The sequence below is a fragment of the Choristoneura fumiferana genome, chromosome 22 (assembly GCF_025370935.1).
Source record: "Choristoneura fumiferana chromosome 22, NRCan_CFum_1, whole genome shotgun sequence".
Taxonomy (NCBI): Eukaryota; Metazoa; Arthropoda; class Insecta; order Lepidoptera; family Tortricidae; genus Choristoneura; species Choristoneura fumiferana.
Window position 1 is genome coordinate 13,742,436 of NC_133493.1, and position 20,183 is coordinate 13,762,618.

A 20,183-nucleotide genomic window follows, 5' to 3' on the forward strand; every position below is an offset into this window, starting at 1 on the left:
AGGGGATTACAATAGGTACATAAATAAAGCAACTGAGCTGAACCCCGATTTACTATAATAATATTTGCTTAAGTATATAAATTTTACAATGTTTCTGTATTTTGTAAAGCGTAAGTAAAAACAAGGACCATATATAGCCCGCGTGCAACCAATGATTCGGAGGTGGTGTCATCTATAAAACACTAATATAACTACGTTCTTGACGACTACAAAATATAATCTTTAAAAATTGTGTATTGAAGAAGTGATATTCTGGTATTGAAACAAAGTGGAATGATGTTTGTCCCCAATAAAACAAGAAAAACATATAAATGTTCGAGAAAAACATTTTTTTCTACTTCCAGGCTATGAAGCAGCGCCATCTAGTTTTAGCCCGGAATTTTGAGCTATTTCAGCGTTACATTTTTTTGTATGAGATTGGCAGTCCATTGCAGGTAAATAAAAAATAACTTGAATCATGGTGATAGTAAATTTAACCCTATATTGTGGGGTATCGTTGGATAGGTCTTTTAAAACCATCAGCAACAATTTTTCTATTCAGTGATTTACAAGGAAAATTATAGCGGCTAAGATTTTTTCAGAATTATTAGTAGTTTAAGAGTAAATAGCAGCTAAGGTACAAACTAAACTTGGAAGATTCAGTACACACTACGAAATCCTTAGAAAAATATTATTTGATTTTTTCGTAATGGCTACGGAACCCTATCCTGGGCGTGTACGACACGCTCTTGGCCGGTTTTTCTTTTTTACTATGGCAACTCTAATACTAACGTCAGTGTCATTCATTGATAATTATTGTCCTTTGACACATTCGTACAAAAGTTGTACATTATTATTTACTTACAATCGGAAAAAAATATTTTTCATAGATCAATCATGTTAACGTCAGAAGTAGATAAATTGTAATTATAATTATAGTTTTATTTATAGATAAGTTGTTCCTGTACTACAACAACAACAAGTGCTGTGAACTTATCATTTTGAATTCAATCGGTAACTTCTTATTGTTCTCCAAGTTTGAAAAGTTTGAAATATTTATTACAGTGTTAAAAAGTTATAAAATACTTACTTGGACGAATCGAAATGGATTTTCAATCTTCTAAAGGCAAAGTTATACTAAAGAAGTAAGTTTTAACTTTTAATTTATCGTATTATTTTCACTTGTTTTGAACGAACCATAAATTTAGCTAATTCGTTTTTGTTTAATTTTCATAAAATTCTGTTAGGTCATTGATATCTGGACCTCCGCAAAGTAACGCCTGATTCCATAAATAAATTTTCGTATGAAGGAATAATAGTGAAATAAGTATTTTCTTGTGCATATAAAATTTTAAAAGGTTCAATTTAAGAATAAGAATCAAGTTATGATTGGTATTGGTATTTTCGATAAGAATCAAGTTATGATTGGTATTGGTATTTTCGATAAGAATCAAGTTGTTATTCTATTTCTTCAGTGAAAAAATTAGCTACTTACTAACCTACATGTTTGTCACAAATATAAATTCATAATGCAAACTGCTAAGGAATGGAATTCACTCCCGTCATCTGTATTTCCGGATAAATACAATCTAGGGCTCTCAAGGCTAGAGTGAATAGGCTGTTACTGAACCAGTGAGATACACCTTTGGCCTCATCTGCACTTAACATCAGGTGAGATAGGGGTCAATCATGGTCAATTTCATGTAAAAAAAACCAATAGGTATTTATTTATTTTAGTGGTTTGCCACTGCTTGCGAGTCCATAAAGGGAAACATGATTAGGAAACCTGAAGCCGTATTGCCTAACGTTTCTGATGCTCACAATCGCAATCAAATGACAGATTTTGCATACTAAAACTGTCATTTGATTAATTTATTGAATCAGGCGGAGGTCCATATCAATGAACTAAAAGAATTTCCTTGCTCACCTGCAACCTTACGATAGCTAAGCTTATGCAAAATATGCGTGTTCATGCAGTTCCTCCACCTCCACACTGTAAGAACACACACAAATCACACAAACCCATCTATCACCACCACCACACCACACTGACGCGTTTCGAACTCAACCAGAGCTCATCTTAAGAGTAACACAACTGTACACCATGTTACCAGTTGTTAGACTATAGTTGTATGTGGTTCTTTTAGTTCACTGTCATTTGATCGCGATCGCGAGCATCAGAAACGTTAGACAATACTGCCTCTAGAGAAACTTTACAGCAAACCAATGGTGTGGCTGGAATCCCAGGCACTTGTCCCACCGCCGACGATGAGCGAGAAGTGAGCAGAGCGAGTAACTAGAAACGAGTGGGCAAGCAGTGTAAAGCGAGTGTTCGAGCACGACGGGCGATTACTCGCTCTACTCGCTCGAGCCAGGCGGCCGCCAAGCTAACAGCGCTAAGCGAGTATCGCTGAGCTAGTTTTATAGCTGTTGTCGCTGCGACAAATGATGTAAGAGCGAGTTCTCGCCGGCGGTGTGAACCGCCAGCGATCAACTATTAATATATGTGTCTTTTTTACTCACACAGGATCTTATATCTTTTGTACGTTTTTTGAAAGATAGTCGATAGCCAATCGTTTCCTCGCCGGCGGTGAGACAACTGCCCCAATCTGATTTAGCCTGTGTGGAAACTATGACCCAAGCCCTATCATTGAGGGAAGGCCTGTGTCCAACAGTGGGAATAGTGGGATATAATATAGGCAATTTGGATGATGGTGATGAGGTATTTAACCATTTAGTTTTTTTTTTTTCAGTGTTATGGCAGAGCTGCCACAAACCTATAAGTTATCTGATGAAGAAAAGAAGTATTTGGACACACATGGTTTCCTCGTAATCAAGGAGTTGATAGACTTCTCTACGTTGTACAGTTGCAAGTAAGTTATTGCAAGATGGCCATTGGGGCCGAGGACCGCAGTTCGCAAATGTAGCGTACGAGGTTCACAAACAAGATGGACTGATGACTTGGTTAAAGCTGCGGGTTCACAGTGGATGCTGGCTGCTTCCAACAGAAGTAATTGGAGGTCAAGGCAGTGGCGGACTACCCATCTAACACCGATAAGCCAAAGGCTACTAGAAACACTGGGAAGCGTAAAGTTCCATCTTTCAGACTGGCTAAAACCAAAAAGTCGTTTCTGGGAAATTGCATATGTTTATATAATAAAATTCCAAAAAATATTATAAATGAAACGGATACAAAATTCAGATCTATTGTCAAGAAGACATTAATATCTAAGGCGTATTATAAAGTTAATGATTATATCATGGACAGGGATATTTGGAAATAATTCCGATCCACATTAGCGATCCCTTCAAATAGCGAACCTACTGTGTTAAAAATAAAGTTGTGTTAAATACTTGTGATGTATAGATATCATTTAATAATATTGTAAATCTGTTTAAAAAATATATACCTCGTTGAGTTTCTTGCTGGATTCTTCTCAACAGAGGTTTTTCAGAACCGGTGGTAGATTTTTTTGACATTCATAAGTGCTTGTTATAGCCTAAATTGAATAAAGATATTTTGACTTTGACTTTGACCATCAGAGGCCCGGGGCGGCAAAGCTGAATAAGGCCCCCCAGCTTTAAAAAAATGTAGTTTTAAAAAAAATTAGGTACTAAGCACATTTTTAAAGTCTTGTTTAGGATTTGATCAGGGGAACGTAAAGGCATTTGGGGCCCCCCAAGACCGGAGGCCCGGGGCGGGCCGCCCCTTCCGCCCCCCTGTTAGTCCGCCACTGGGTCAAAGTCAAATTCAAAATATCGTTATTCAATTTAGGCTATAACAAGCACTTATGAATGTCAAAAATAATCTATCACCGGTTTGAAAAAACCTCTGTTGAGAAGAATCTGCCAAGGAACTCAATGAAATCTATGGGGGAGGCTTATGTCGAACAGTGGACGTCCTTTGGCTGATATGATGATGATATCCCAAATTCCAGCAGAAACCTAGTAAGTAAGCCTTGCAGGATGCTTTAACTCTTCTCCATAATTTATTAAATCAGGTTTTATTTTGCGGAGGTCCATATCACAAACTACATCAGCAAAGTCAACCACACACCACACCACAGAACATAACAGAAAACCAGCGTTGCTGCACATAATGTGCGGCAACACATGCTGAGTGGAGACCCTTTTTGGTATCCTGCCGTGTCACCTAGTAACATAGTTTTAGTGCTAGTTTTAGTCTTAGTTTTAGGTGGTACTTATGGAGCCAAAATAAACCTTTCTTTCTTTCTTTCTTTCAAAGTAGTTGTTTTAGTTCATCTCTTCTCCAGTCCGTCTTTTGATTGTGTTGACGGAGAAGTTTCATTTTTTTCACTGCTCCAAGTAGTGGTGTGTATTTCATCTACAAAAATTCCTGAGAATAAAACAATAAATTAAAAAATCAAAAAACCTGAGGGCCTTAAAAAATACGAATAACCTAACCAACAAAAAATTGGAAAACCCCCCGACTTTGTCACTTCAAAGTTCGATATCTCAAAAACGGCTAAACTGATTTTGATAAAACATGTCTAAGAACCATCGCTAGAAATCCTGCTTTCAAATATAAAAAAAAACTGCATTCAAATCGGTCCACCCGCTTAAGAGCTACGTTGCCACAGACACACAAAGCGGTCAAACTTATAACACCCCTCTTTTTGCGGCAGGGGTTAAAAAGAAGAAAACAGGGGTAGAACTCTGTTAAGTAGCTAATTTAAAGTTCAACAGTTGGGACCCATTAGGTACTAATCATTTTTGAGCTGGTCACGATTTGAATGGGTCCCGACTGTTGAACTTTAAGTTAGCTACTTAACAGAGTTCTAGCCTGCTAGACTTGTTTTCTTCTTTTTAGTATTTTTTAAGGCACTTTTTTGATATTTCTGTGAAAATTGTAGATTAAAACTATTATATATTTAGAACGGGCTAATTATTAGCTTTCATTTTGATACCCTACTCGATAAATAAATTAAAAATTGAAAACAATTTGGCATCAAAAATCCGCCATTTTGATTTTTCATGAATTTGATGTACTCTACCCAGTGTTACTCGCGTCATCACGACGAATCCAATCACGTATCAGCAGTCGGGTAAAAAGGTACAAGTAGTGAACTAAACCAAATAACTTGCATATATCGAGTTTAGCTCAACATGTTTGGGACTAATTCGCGAGTTCGCGACACAGTGCGAGTCGAGCAGAGCGGTGGCGCGCAGTGCGCGTCTGGCAGCAGCCACCGTGCCGTGTGCTCCGGGATGAAGGACTACGAATTAGTCCGAAACATGTCGAGCTAAACTCGATTAAAGACGTTAGTTATCCGTTTTATTTCACTGTGAGTGAGTCTCATGGCAGTTTCATGTTCAAAAAGGGACCAGTGGACAGACAGACGGACAGCAAAGTGATCCTACAAGAGTTCCGTTCATTCCTTTCGAGGCACGGAACCCTAAAAATACTGATCTAGGTCTAGTTACTAGACACACTAATAAATATTTTGAGTCTTAACATCTGCTAGCATGGTGAAATGGTTGCGTTGCTCTGAGGATGAACTCTGGTTGAGTTCGAAACGCGTCAGTGTAGTGTGGTCGTGGTGATAATTCGGTTTGTGTGATTTGATTCTGTCTCTACATAAACTTGGAGGAGCCGTATGATCACACATTTAATTTTGTTACATAAACGTAGCAGATGCGCATAGTAATTATTTTTAGCTCACTAATAAATGTAAATACCTTTAAACAAGCAATATATAATAAGTAATATATTTCGCGGATCGGCAAGCGCAGCGTAGGACGTCCACCAACAAGATAGATGGATGACCTGGTTAAAGTCACGGGTTTACGGTGGATGCAGGCCGCTTCCAACCGAAGCAACTGTCTGTGGGGGAGGCCTATGTCCAACAGTGGACGTCCTACGGCTGAGATGATGATGATGATGAATATATTTCGGGGATCTCGAAAACGGCTCCAACGATTTTCGGCGATGAAAAAGCAAAGCTCGGTCGCCCAGGTACTCATTTATAATTACAGACAGCGGTTCTCCCAAATCTGCAAGGGTGTGGTCGACAAGGGGTCTATGCTGATTGTGAAGGAACCGTCATTAATAGCCACCGGTGCCACAGGCGAGGACCTGATTAACAAGGTAAGTGCCACATCTGTATATCATTACCATCATCTCAGCCTTTATAAGTCCCACTGCTGGCCACAGGCCTCCTCTCAGAGTGAGAGGGCTTGGCCGTAGTTCGCACGCGGGCCCATTTACACACATCATTGAATTGCTTTCCTCATGATGTTTTCCTTCACCGTATAGCGTGAAAATTGCAAATGTAATTTCGCACATGAATTTCCATAAACTCAGAGGTGCGAGCTGGGGTTTGAACCCACGATCTTCTGCTTGAGAGGCCATAGGACAAACCACTAGACTAAACTAACCCCTTCTTTCACCATCCATTGATTAATTTTATTTGACGGATAAATTTGATGCCGTCTGAAGGCCGTCTGTTTGTTTTGTTCGAATAGACGGAGACGGCATCACATTTATCCGTCAAATAAAATTAATCAACTGGTGGTGAAACAGCCCTTACCTAAATGTATGAATGTAACTATGTCCGAGTCCCACACTTCTAGGTCTACTTTAAAGCCAAGTTAACCTTCCCACAGGCTCAAGACATCCACTATGACGACGTGTTCTCGCTGTACACTGAAAGCCCTCGTCTCTTAGACGTGATGAGCCAGCTGATCGGAGACGATCTCTCTGTCATGCACAGCATGCTCATCAACAAGCCGCCCGGCACCAGCCGCCACCCGCCGCACCAGGTAACAAGCCGCCACCCGCCAATTTTTGATAAAACATTAGTTTTTCTTTTACAAATATACAATTATACTCGCAAATGTGATGAAAAACATTGTATGTCGCACGGGCGGTACTAGCATTACGAACATCGACTCATTAAAGCACTCAGTCTTCGACTTCGGGCTTCTAATAGACTCGTTCGTAATTCCCTATTTACCGCCCTTAAGACACAATGTACTATTAGTGCTACGCTGACGGCACAGGCTGACGGCGCACTGCGACGCGTGTGTACGCATCCATACAATCTCATAGCTCGTCGGTCGACCGACGCCGCGCGACCGACGAGCCGGACCGACGGCTCGACCGACAATCACGCGCGTACCGTCAGCGTAGCTGTGTGCGCATTCATAGACTTGCATAGATATAGCTACACTGACCGACGGTTAAGCTAGACATGAGATCGGGTAAGCTGCCACCATCATCATCAACGTCAACTGAAAGACGTCCACTACAGTCAAGGAAACTGAAACTCGTACCAAAGCGGAACATTTTTAAAATATTTTTTTCACACCTCTCCTTCAGAAAAGTAACTTTTCCTCCCTGACGAGAGGGAGCAAAGTGCAACTTTTCTGTTCAAGGCTTTTCAAAGTGTTTTATTGCAAATGCCATTTTTTGAAATTGATAATTGTAAAGCTATGCCATTTTCTATGCTGGTTGTTCTTTAATAATATCTAGAATTATTTTTTTCAAGTTTCTTAATGCTCGGTATGAAAAGTTGTATGAGCCGCTCGGGAGCAAAATTATTTTCATCTTGGGCGTTAACACTTGAATCCCTCATTACGCTCAGGATTCTATTGTAGAATCCTTCGCTACATTCTGGATTCAATGTACGCTATCGCCGTAAAAACATCATTTTGCTCCCTTGTGACACAAATAACTATTTCTGATTTCTTTGGCAAATATATGAGGTGTCAACATGACATTAGCACAAGTATTTTTTCTCTTTCTTTTATGTAATTATTCTGTCACTGTTACGAATAAATGTATTTTCTTTCTTCTTTCTTTCTTTCTTTCTATTCCACCCGGGCACGTGATTCATTTTCCTCGACTCGACACCGAAAAGCAAAAGGGTATGTTATTGTTCGCAGGACCTGTTCTACTTCCCGTTCCGCCCCACGGAGTGGATCATGGCGGCGTGGACGGCCATCGACCACGTGACGCGCGACAACGGCTGTCTGTACGTCATCCCCGGCTCGCACCGGGACAACACACTCTATGAACACGGCACCGCGCCGGTAATGAACTCGTTATCGTTTAATCTTAAGGGCAGATAGGGGCAAATCCATTTTTAACCCTCGGCGCAAAAAGAGGGGTGTTATAAGTTTGACCGCTATCTGTGTCTGTATGTGGCACTGTAGCTCTTAAACTGGTGAACCGATTTGAATACGGTTATTTTTATTTGAAAGCAGGTTTTCTAGCGATGATTCTTAGACATGTTTTATCAAAATCGGTTCAGCCGTTTTTGAGATATTGCACTTTGAAGTGACAATGTCTTTTCCAACTTTTTGTTGGTTAGGTTCATGGGGTCATGACGAACTCTGTTAACCCATTCAGTGCCACTGAACCATTCAGTGTCTTGGTCTTGGTGGACCCTAAGATCTTGTTGCAGAGGCCGCCGCGCCGATGGGTGTCCAATTTCTAATGAAGATTTCATGGTACGAGTATATTCAGAATTTCAGAGTTATTTTGGTAGAGTGTTTTTGGTATTGGTTTTTGCAGGTGGTAGGGCCTTGTGCAAGGTCCGCCCGGATTGCTACCACCATCTTGCTCGCTAATCCTGCCGTGAAGCAGCAGTGCTTGCACTGTTGTGTTTCGGCGTGGAGAGTAAGACAGCCGGTGAAATTACTGGCACTTGAGGTATCCCATCTTAGGCCTCTAGGTTGGCAACGCATCTGCAATACCCCTGGTGTTGCAGATGTTTATGGGCGGCGGTCATCTCTTACCATCAGGAGATCCACTTGCTCGTTTGCCATCCAGTCGAATAAAAAAAAAAAAATTCGTTCTGCGGTAATTGTATCCATAGTTCCATACTAATATTATAAATGCGAAAGTGTGCATGTTTGTGTGTTTATATGTTTGTTCGTTCGTAATTCCTTGTTTACCGCCCTTAAGACACAGAGTACATTAGTACTATTACGGCAGTATGTCAACCCCCAGTGATTCCTTGTCGCACCCCTGCCCGCGCGTTTCAAGCGTTTCCATTGGTTCATAAAAAACTCATTCCTCGCAAGGCTCGGAACCGGTTTATAAAATAGCGGTAAATACCGGTTTGTTTCGGTTTAACTCCGAACTTTCATAAGAACGCGAACGTTTTGAAAAACTTAACTATAACCTAAATAAACCGGTTTATTCGACGAGTGACAGCTGGCCGGCCGGCGGCGGGCGGCGACGTTTATCCTGCGCCGGAATAAACCGGTTTATCTTGTTCTAAACCGGTTAATCTGACAAAAACTTTATAGAAATGTTCCCTTAGAACCGGTTTAAAAATAACGGTTTCGCGAACGAAACAAAAATGAAAAGGTTTCGCGCCAAGTACGTGATAACGGTTTGGAAATTTAACCGGTATCCGAGCCTTGTTCTTCGCAACATATCCTCGCACATCTTTGGTTCAAACTCAGCCTTTTAGGTCATAGCTAGTCATAAGAGTTGTCCCATTATTCCAGAACTCGAACCGCCTCTACCACGGCATACTAGACGAGGAGGCAGTGGCCCCACTCCACAGGCGTGTGCACCTGGAGATGTCTCCCGGGGACACGGTGCTCTTCCATCCCTTGCTGGTGCACGGCTCCGGACCTAACGTCTCCAAGGTACCACCATCCCAGCCTATATACGTCCCACTGCTGGGCACAGGCCTCTCAGAACAAGAGGGCTTGGGCCATAGTTCCCACGCGGGCCCAGTGCGGATTGGGAACTTCGCACGCACCATTGAATCGCTTCGCAGGTTTGTGCAGGTTTCCTCACGATGTTTTCCTTCACCGCAAAGCTCATGGTAAATTTCAAATGTAATTCCGCACATGAATTTCGAAAAACTCAGAGGTGCGAGCCGGGGTTCGAACCCACGACCCTCTGCTTGAGAGGCGATAGATCAAACCACTAGGCCACCATGGCTTCAACGGCTAGGTACCATCATCACCAACATATTATCAGCCGTAGGACGTCCACTGTTTGTCATATGTCTACTGTAATGAAGGTAGCTCTTATAGAACAATAATAATAATAGATTTGCAGGTGTTAGGACCTTGTGCAAGGTCCGCCCGGATTGCTACCACCATCTTGCTCGCTAATCCTGCCGTGAAGCAGCAGTGCTTGCACTGTTGTTTCGGCGTGGAGATTAAGACAGCCGGTGAAATTACTGGCACTTGAGGTATCCCATCTTAGGCCTCTAGGTTGGCAACGCATCTGCAATCCCCCTGGTGTTGCAGGTGTCTATGGGCGGTGGTGATATCTTACCATCAGGAGACTCTGACCCACTTGCTCGTTTGTCATCCAGTCGAATAAAAAAAAATCAACAAGAAAAGTCTGAAAATCATAAATTTTCATGTCAAGACTATCTATGACATTAAACCATCTAAACTGACCCACATTGCGTAGATTTTGCTTGGTAGAGGGACTCTGTTAACTGGATATTCATAAATATCTATAAATTTGTACGGAACCGGTTTTTATATTATAGACAGACTAGATGGTCGATTCACGAGAGCTGGCACGAATAGATCGAGTGAATCAATGAAAGTATCTGTGTGTTACCTATTTAAATACACTTAACACACACACACACACACACACACACACACACACACACACGCACACACACACACACACACACACACACACACACACACACACACACACACACACACACACACACAAACATCACGCCTGTATTCCCAAATGGGATAGACAGACCACACGAAACGTTACCGCTTCGGAGCCAATTTTAGCAATTTTAGGTTTTAAGTTTGACAAAAACGGTACAATAGTGACAGGTTGCTAGCCTGTCGCCTACGGTATACCTTATTAACCCATATCCTCAGTCGCCTCTTACGACATCCACGGAAGAAATGGAGAGGTGTGATTCTAACCCGACACCACACGGGTATGCACGGGGGGCTTAACACGAATATGAAAATGTCATGCATCTCGCAAATTCCTACAAAAATATGTAAGTGACATTACTGTCGTTCAATCCATTCGTGCCAGCTCTCAGATTCAATTCAAATCATTTATTCTGTAAATAGGCCGCAATGGGCACTTTTACACGTCATTTTTTAAACTACCAGCGCTTTCGGAAAGACCATCATTGCCAAGAAGAATGCGCCGCAAGAAACTTGGCAGTCTTTTTTTTTTAATAAATAATTACAAAAAAAAAATAGTTAAAAACTACAGTATAAAATTAAAGAAAAAAATACATGAAAAGAAGAACGTTAAAGGCTGACCGGAAATATAAAAAAACCTCGCCATATTGCGGAAAACCAGTAGAACTAATTTCTTGCACTGGTAACACTAAATTCAAAGGTCATCTGTCAAAGTTTAACGTTGTTTGCGCGTGGTATTTTAAAGTGTTATTTTGTGTTTTTGTGCGTTAAAATGCCGATGATTATCCATAGCCTTGGAAGGAAAATAATTCACAATGTATAAAAGTATTTTTCATAGAAAAAGTCCGAGGGATTAGACAATATTCCTTTAAATAACATCCCCGACAACGTTGTCAATATGACTGGTAGCTGTATCGTATAGTGTGTAAAGAATGTTGCAATATAAAACGTAGAAGTGCTGCCCTCGCGTCAGGTTTTTTATATTACTGTACCCTTAGTGTAAGTTTTCGGTTACAAAATACGTCTCGATCGCGTTCGCGTTAAAATCTCAATTTGTATGGAAAAACGAACATCGCAAACGTTCCGCTAGAGGCGCTGTTCGTGTTTCCATACAAATTGTCATTTTAACTTGAACGCGATCGAGACGTACCTATTTAAATCAGCCCTTAAATCAGCCTTTAAATCTCGTGAATCGACCTGTAGTATGTATTTGTATTGCAGAGATATCGCAAAGCCATCACCGCGCACTACGCGAACAGCCACTGTCGGTTCGAGGAGGCGAGCGGACAACTCGCACACGAAATAGAGGCTGAGAGCAAAAAGAAGGGATTCGATATATCTTACACGGTAAGTTACCAGGTAGGTTACCAGGCTGCTACGAAATTCGAAAATCCAAGTTCGTATCGAACCGTCCCTCTCGTATCTAATGACTAGAGTTTACCCGCGGATTCGCACGCGTAAACTATACGATCTGGTAGTTACAATTGAAATTCCGGGATTTATATGATTCCCCTGGGAATCCCCAATATTTATATCGTGGTCTTCATTGAGGTTGTGTTGAGAACAACTGTCCAAAATTTCAACTCTAAACCCAGCGGTTGAAATTTCAAGTTTTTATCTCTATCCCGTGGGAATATCGGAGTAAAAAGTAGCCTATGTGTTCTTCCAGAGGCCCAGCTACCTATATACCAAATTTCATGACTCTAAGCCCAGCTGTTGTTATTTCAAGTTTTTATCTCTATCCCGTGGGAATATCGGAGTAAAAAGTATTCTATGTTTTAATCCAGGTTATAAACTAACTTCTTACCCAATTTCATCCAAATCCGGTGGTAGGACCTTGTGCAAGGTCCGCCCGGATTGCTACCACCATCTTCCTCGCTAATCCTGCCGTAAAGCAGCAGTGCTTGCACTGTTGTGTTTCGGCGTGGAGAGTAAGACAGCCGGTGAAATTACTGGCACTTAACTTTTTGCCAAATTTCATCCAAATCCGTCCAGCCGTTTCAGCGTGAAGAAGTAACAAACATACTCACTCACTCACTCACTCACAAACTTTCACATTTATAATATAAGTAGGATTAGGGTAATTCCCGTGAACTCAGAATCTTGAAATTTGGTATGAAGCTACGTATTATAGCACAAATAAAGAAAAAATTGCGAAAAGCATAAATTTTTAGTTACATCATATAAAAAAATATTTGTACGGAACCCTCGGTGCGCGAGTCCGACTCGCACTTGGCCGTTTTATTATTACAATGAATAGTAAATTTCAAGATCCAATGTTTTTTAAATCGTTTCCTGTAGTTAATTAATTTCACTATTACCTATGTTATAAATTTATTACATACAAAAAAAACAATTACTACTTTTGACTCTGAGGTCCAAATTGTACTTTATCCTGTGAGAATTAGAAACTTCACAATTTACACGTGTCATCCTTGAGTGTCATTCTTCGTTCGTATCCTACCGGCTGTGCCATGTCATGTTTGCTCGAACAAGAAGGACGTATCTCAAACACCAGCTTCGCTTTAACACTGCTTCAACCCACCTAAAATAGAGTTCAATAGAATCTGTCAATTTTCTACATATTTAAGACACCCTATCGTGGGCACACTTGATTATGTCCCTGTTGTTGCAATTATCATCTAAAAGGATCAAAAAAGAATAATAGTCACATCACAAAGCCTTAGGCAGCCCGGTGTTTATATTAGTAGGCTGGAAGTGTCTACAGGATCGTCAGATTCTATTGAATTGGAGTTTACCCTCGTGTTGCATTATAATATGACATCATCAACTACAAGGTTTGTTTTTGTTTTCTACAGGATGTATGGCTCTACAAACGCAAGCACGTCAAAGGTGTTCACAGCAAATTATAAATCTTATAAAAACAAGTAGGTATAATAAAACCGAGATTAGAATACAATCGAATGTACAGTCGAACAAACTTGATTATGACCCAGGGTGGAACCTTTTAATAATCAATTTCACTATGATTATGATTGTTTTTTTTGGAGTCTTTTTGTATTTTTTTATTTCAACTCCAAATTTTTTACTTTTACGGGTATCCCGTGAAACCATATTGAAAATACAAACTGAGACATGGATGCACAGAAAAACCAGAAAAAGAGACCAGCACTGTGAATCGAACCCAGGTCGTCAGCATTCCGTGCTGCGTGCTATAACCCCTACACCACTGCTGGACAGGAATCTAGACACGAATTTTTCCTATGCATACATATCTCAGGTTGCTTATTTCTACTTTGCTACTTAAGCAGCAGCACTAGCGACATCTACCTGGCGTCGACAGACGTCACACTCTTTCGGAACCAACCGCTCACCCAGACAAGAGATGTCGCTACTAAGCAATCAAATTATGATTGGTTTTTTTGGAGTCTTTTTGTATTTTTTTTTATTTGAACTCCAAATTTGTTACTTTTACGGGTATCCCGTGAAACCATATCGAAAATACAAACTGAGACTTGACTATGATTTCCATGACCAAAGTATGAGATGTCAACATGACATTAGTAGCACAATGGTTCAACCTTTGGTCATGAATCAATTCGTTCGACTGTACTGTCTGGACAACAGTATTTATCAATCAATCAAATCAGCCCACATCCACCCATTGCTGGGTATACGCCTCTTCATTTCTTCTTCAACAGAATTTATAATTAATATTTTTTTATAAGTCAATCTAATATGTTCATAGTTTAAATAAAATAATAGATTCACAAAGAGCGCTTTCATCAACATTATAATCTGTAAATATTAGGTAACATAATATGTTTTTTCCAAAGCTTTAAAACTTAGCACTGAAATAAGTATTATCATTTATCTATACACTATCATTGACAATGTTATGTCATGTATTTATTAAAAACGACATATGTGCTCAATCCAATTCCAATCTCGGTTTGATATACTTAGTTGGTTTACACTAAAATAATTTTGTGGCTATATGGATTTTAATCCACAGCTTTTTAATGGGATATAATATATCAGGTAAAGGGATTGTTTATAGGTTATGGAATGGAAATTATAAATGTGATATTTAAATGAATTATACTGTTAATGATTATTTTTATATCGTGTTTTTTTACCACCCTTCTTTCTATAGTGACACTTTCTAAAATCATCGGTGTTATATCTATCAATAATCGGCTTCAATTGATATAAAGCTCCTAAAATCATCGCGATCAGAAATAGGGTTTAATGAAAGCAACGGGTATGAATTCGTGATGAATTCAACTGCCTTTAAACCGAGGTGGAATGAAATCAAAAGTATTTTTATCAAACAGCATGTGATGTAATGCCAAAATCAATTACTCATCTGAAGTAATAACCATTTTAGTTTTTTTTGTTAAACCTACCTATAAATTTACAGAAAAATTACAATTTCCGAATTCAAGCTTAATTAAACGTTAATGAAAAGCATTTTTCTATTGACAAATTGTTTTATTTCAAAAATATATAGTCTTAGGTCCAGTATGTTTTAAGTAGTGTACAGAAATAACGTTTTTTAACTTTTAACCTCGTTTATCACGCACACATAAATATTGCTCCTACACATGTTATTTAATGTAAAACACTCAATGTAACTTTAACACAATATGCTGTTTTATGATATACTTATATATTGATAATATTAATACTTCGTGTATTTTACATAGACTTTAATGTGAGCAAATTTTTAATTTACTTGTGATACGACACAATAACCTACGAATCTCTTTGTAATATTTTCTAGCATAAACCTATATTAGTAAAAAAATCGTTCTTATAAAAATTCTTAACATAGGTAATTATATACAAACTTTGTAAAATATGAAATGGAATGTATCCAACACGTAAAAACCAACTTTTGCAACCAATTATTGCAACATGGAAGATTTATTAAGTACTTAAATAAAATCTATTAGAAATACCATTAGACAAGCAAAGGGTAGATTTTTTTATCAATTCTCACGAATTTAAACACGGAAAATTTTAACATTAAAGATTGTAGCTTTATTCTATTCTTAATTGTAACTCTTTCTCTTTCATACTATTTCACCAGAACTAGACTATTATGTTCGATGTAAATATCGAACTCTTCTCGTTTGACACAAAAATCAAAATTATTAAAAGCTATTAAATTTGTCAGTTGAATAAATTCTAACTTAAACTTAACTCTGCCTTAATCTATCAATAAAATACTCATATATTTTTATCTCTTTGAATGTTTTATTACTAAAAATAAACTTTAAAATGTTTACCACAAATAAACTCATTTAAGAAAAAAAACAACGGCTTCTATTTATTCTTCTGTAAATTTTCAGAAGGTAAAAAAGTCATCAATCAAATCCTGTTGGTGTTGTAAACTTATATTATAATTATATATTTCGAAGGTACGTCGTTTAAAATTAAGTTTTTCAAACCCGCCACATTATTGTATAATTAATACATATATTTCGCAATATACAGCAACTATTTACAATATTTGACTTAAATAATAATAGAGGTGAAGCAATAACTTATTTTAAAACTGTGAATCGAGACTAGATCTGGTTTGGGAGTAATATTATAAAGTGGGAATGTCTAACTTAATTTAAATAAGTTGTTCGGTGCAAGAGAAATATTATTGGTAACTAAATATTATCGTCTTCCCTCATCTCCGTCAAAAATCTGCAAAAATAAATAAATCAAATAAATATCAAGAAAATTATTTACAGAAAATTATTTTTGTTAATAATAAAAAATAAAAAACTTTAAAAAAGTGCGTTAGGTTATTACTGAAATATTATACCTTAATATACCTAAGTGGTAATTAGTAATATTACAACTGTTAAAATAAGAAGATTTTATTTTAAAACAATGTGTTTAATCATAACATTATAAAATAAGTCCAGCATGCAAAATATTTACAAAAGGCACGCTAGTGTAATCTAAGTGCAAATAATAAAATAAGTGCGATATTATAAGCCATTAATAGTTTCATACAAATATACATTTAATAAGTAGGTAATTACAAATAATTACATGTTACAATTTAACCGTCGAAAAGGTAAAAAAATAAACAATATTAGGTACTACAAATTTGTTAAAAGTGTTAAGTATTTGGAATTATTGTTATTATATTAAGCATTTACATTTAACTTGTTTAAGCATTAATACAATAAGTAATATAAATATACCCATACAATATCCAAAACAGTAAGAGTTACAATTAAAGCTGCTGTCAAATATTAAAATTTATTTTTTAATTAGAATTTATAATTAAATTCAAAAAGTATACAGATCAAAAGGTGTCATTGTAATGTTAAACGTTACTTCCATTTACATCATTCCTTTAATATTTTATTCCCGTTTAACATTATTAATAATATTAGTAGAATAATTGCAAAAATAATATTCAAAATATAATAAATATAAAGCGACTAACAAAATTTTAGAAATCTACAATATTTACATCATCCCAATACAATTCACTGGCACATTTCATCTAAATAAGAACCAACTAACTACTTTAAAGCTTTTAACCTTTAACTAAATACATTCTTAACATTACCCACAAAGATAATGAATTCTACAGGGTTCAATAAACATAGCAACTGTCATCAGAAGTAACCGGCGACTCGGTTGTCACGCCGCGGCATGTCAAGTAGAAACGTTAGTATGGATACGCCACTAAACCCGCGACACCAATAATCAATAAACTCTTCTAGCATCTTGGTTATAAATACATCAGCTTTTGTCTGCGACTCCTACGTTTATTCGTTTATTGCAATTTCGCAGAAACTGCAATTTTCCGGGTTAAAAACTATTCTATATATTCCTAGGATCTCAAACTATCTCTATAGACTCTATACCAAATTTCATCTAAATGAAACGCGGTTTAAACAGACAGACAGAAAGAGTGTTTCGCATTTATAATACTAGTAATATTACAAAGGAAGGCTTACATTAAACTTTGTGTTAACCCAATTCAAAAGAACCTTATTCAATATTTTACCCATAACGTTGACTTGAAACACCAATTTATAATAAGTAATAGTAATAAGATAAAAATATTGTCCTTTTCTAACAACACCAAACCCGGAATCCCGCGGCATATCCATATTAAGATTGGTTTTTTGGAATCTTTCTGTATTTTTTATTTCAATTCCAAATTTTTACTTTTACGGTCATCCCGTAAAACCTAAATTGAAAATACAAACTGAAATATAGATGCACTGAAAAACCAGAAAAATAATGATAACTGATGGTCAGTGGTGCGTGCTATACCGCTACACCACTGATGGTCAGTGGTGTAGCGGTATAGCACGCGGTACGGAATACCGAGGACCTGGGTTCGATTCCCAGTGATGGTCTTATTTTTCTGGTTTTTCAGTGCATCTATATTTCAGTTTGTATTTTCAATATCCATATTAGCACAATGAGGTCATTCACCTCCAGTGGCAACTGAATCGCATCGAAAAAAATATTTCAGAAGCCACTTAATATGTACAGTTTTCGACAAGTCCTGAATTTATCAGTGTCTTGCTTTTTCTCATTTACTTATTAGCCAATAGCAAGTGAGACCGTAACGTCAAAAAAACTTTACGATACTAGCGCCATCTAGCGATATTTCGCCAGTCTTTTAGCCGTTTTGTCCATGCAGTAGGTACCTATGGCGCTACTGGCGCATGACGTCGCTCGTTAATATTTCTATCTCTGTCTAATCTCGAATTTCAAATCTAACAACTGCTATAAGTATAGGTAGCTTAAAAAATGTTTTTTTGTACGATAACACTCATTGGCAAGCTTTCAAATAAGTAAAAAAAATTGACAAATACCGTATTGTATGTGTATTGCTTACTCATATCAACCTTTCCATACTTTCCTCTATACATATTCCAAAATCCACTGCTTCTCCTGTAATCCCATCACCGTCACTACTTATAAACCTCGGATCCCCTTAGATACCCTCGACTAATATACCTAGCTACATAAGATCCCCATCCCCTCACAACCCATCCACTCCGTCTACTCATGACTATTCAATATTTGAAAGAAGGAAACTGGTAGCGGTTCAAACGCTATTAAAATTACCTATACTTTAAAGGTTTAGGTAACTAAATGTAAACAAAACATCAATTGGTGTCTTAAATATTGAAACTCCCCATTAAACTATCTGAGCACTTACATTTCTATATTGAAAAGCATTTAGTCTATGTATTGTTACAATAAATTGTGTTGTGTAAGCCGATTTTGATAAAATCCGGATTCTAAACTGTTATACAAACGTGATCAGCCAAACTTCAACATAAATTACCCACCCTTGGTTAGAGTTAGTGAATACATTACTTAAGTTGCAGGTGTTAGGACCTTGTGCAAGGTCCGCCCGGATTGCTACCACCATCTTGCTCGCTAATCCTGCCGTGAAGCAGCAGTGCTTGCACTGTTGTGTTTCGGCGTGGAGAGTAAGACAGCTGGTGAAATTACTGGCACTTGAGGTATCCCATCTTAGGCCTCTAGGTTGGCAACGCATCTGCAATATATCTCTGGTATTGCAGATGTTTATGAGTGGTGGTGATCTCTTACCATCAGGAGACCCACTTGCTCGTTTCCATCCAGTGGAATAAAAAAAAAAGTTACCCTATTTTTAAAGGATACGATAAGTGACTCAGTGTAACCGAACGGAGTTAATTAAAGTACTTTGTTTTTATGGTATTCTGGTATTTTCATTGGGTTTACCCCGTATCTTAGTAGGGTGACCAAAAATATAATTGTTACATGGCTCGCACTTCTGAGTTTTTCTAAATTCATGTGCGGGATACATTGAAATTTACCACGAGCTTTGCGGCGAAGGAAAACATCGTGAGGAAACCTGCACAAACCTGCGAAGCAATTCAATGGTGTGTGTGAAGTTCCCAATCCGCCCTGGCTCGCGTGGGAACTATGGCCCAAGCCCTCTTGTTTTGAGAGGAGGCCTGTGCCCAGCAGTGATGGGATGATGAAATTGTATTGTTACAGTGTAAAATGTTAAAAATCCTTGAATGTGCCAAATCTGGCAGCTAAAGTCTGTTTACATTTAGTTCATTACCTAAACCTTCCAAGTATAGGCATGATTTAATAAACCAATCCCCTGTATCCCTAACGCTACCCAAAGCCCAGGTCCCCTCTATTTGCCTACTCCTCCCCTCCCCCCTCCCTACTGTTCCCTGTCCCGGTAGTCGACGTAGACCCTGACCACTTCACCTTCGTATTTTCGCTGCGACGGCATGAAGTAGAAGTCTGGCTGCGAGCCGTCGCGCCCGCGCGGCAGCGAGTAGCTCGCACGCTGCCCGCCGCCCATAGAGTACCTGCAATTATTAAATTACTTTTTTAGCCTATATGTGTCCCACTGCTGCGCAAACGCCTCCCTTTCGACTACATCTCCCTATCCAGAGCCATTTTCAACCGACTTCAAAATAATCCTCCTTCGGGCAGTCGGGTAAAAAGGAGGTTCTCAATTTGACTGTTTTTTTTTTATTTTAATGTTTTTTTTTACACATAAAATCAAAGTTAAGGGTTTGGCAGGGATCCGGTGGTATGGTTTGGAGGACCTG

General features: G+C 38.3%; 2 protein-coding genes across 5 annotated transcripts in view; one reads left to right on the forward strand and one right to left on the reverse strand.

Annotated features, from left to right (window-relative positions):
• Positions 1-784: 784 nt before the first annotated feature.
• On the forward strand, positions 785-13,638 carry LOC141440532 (probable phytanoyl-CoA dioxygenase). Of its 2 annotated transcripts, XM_074105078.1 has the most exons (9): positions 785-902; positions 1,045-1,124; positions 2,733-2,852; positions 5,977-6,088; positions 6,607-6,762; positions 7,888-8,034; positions 9,463-9,606; positions 11,836-11,961; positions 13,434-13,638. In XM_074105078.1, the coding sequence occupies exons 2-9, from the start codon at positions 1,084-1,086 to the stop codon at positions 13,485-13,487; spliced, it is 900 nt and encodes a 299-aa protein (XP_073961179.1). In that variant the 5' UTR covers positions 785-902; positions 1,045-1,083; the 3' UTR covers positions 13,488-13,638. The 2 variants fall into 2 exon arrangements, with proteins under 2 accessions (XP_073961179.1, XP_073961178.1); XM_074105077.1 differs by having other exon boundaries at positions 785-1,124.
• Positions 13,639-15,815: 2,177 nt separating this feature from the next.
• LOC141440520 (uncharacterized) overlaps positions 15,816-20,183 on the reverse strand; it is a 103,265-nt gene continuing 98,897 nt past the window's right edge. For all 3 annotated transcript variants that reach the window (XM_074105059.1, XM_074105056.1, XM_074105058.1), the window contains 2 exons: positions 19,834-19,937; positions 15,816-16,278 (listed from right to left, as the gene is read on the reverse strand). In XM_074105059.1, the coding sequence (XP_073961160.1) occupies positions 16,271-16,278; positions 19,834-19,937 (112 nt within the window). In that variant the 3' untranslated portion in view covers positions 15,816-16,270. The remainder of the gene's footprint in view (positions 16,279-19,833; positions 19,938-20,183) is intronic.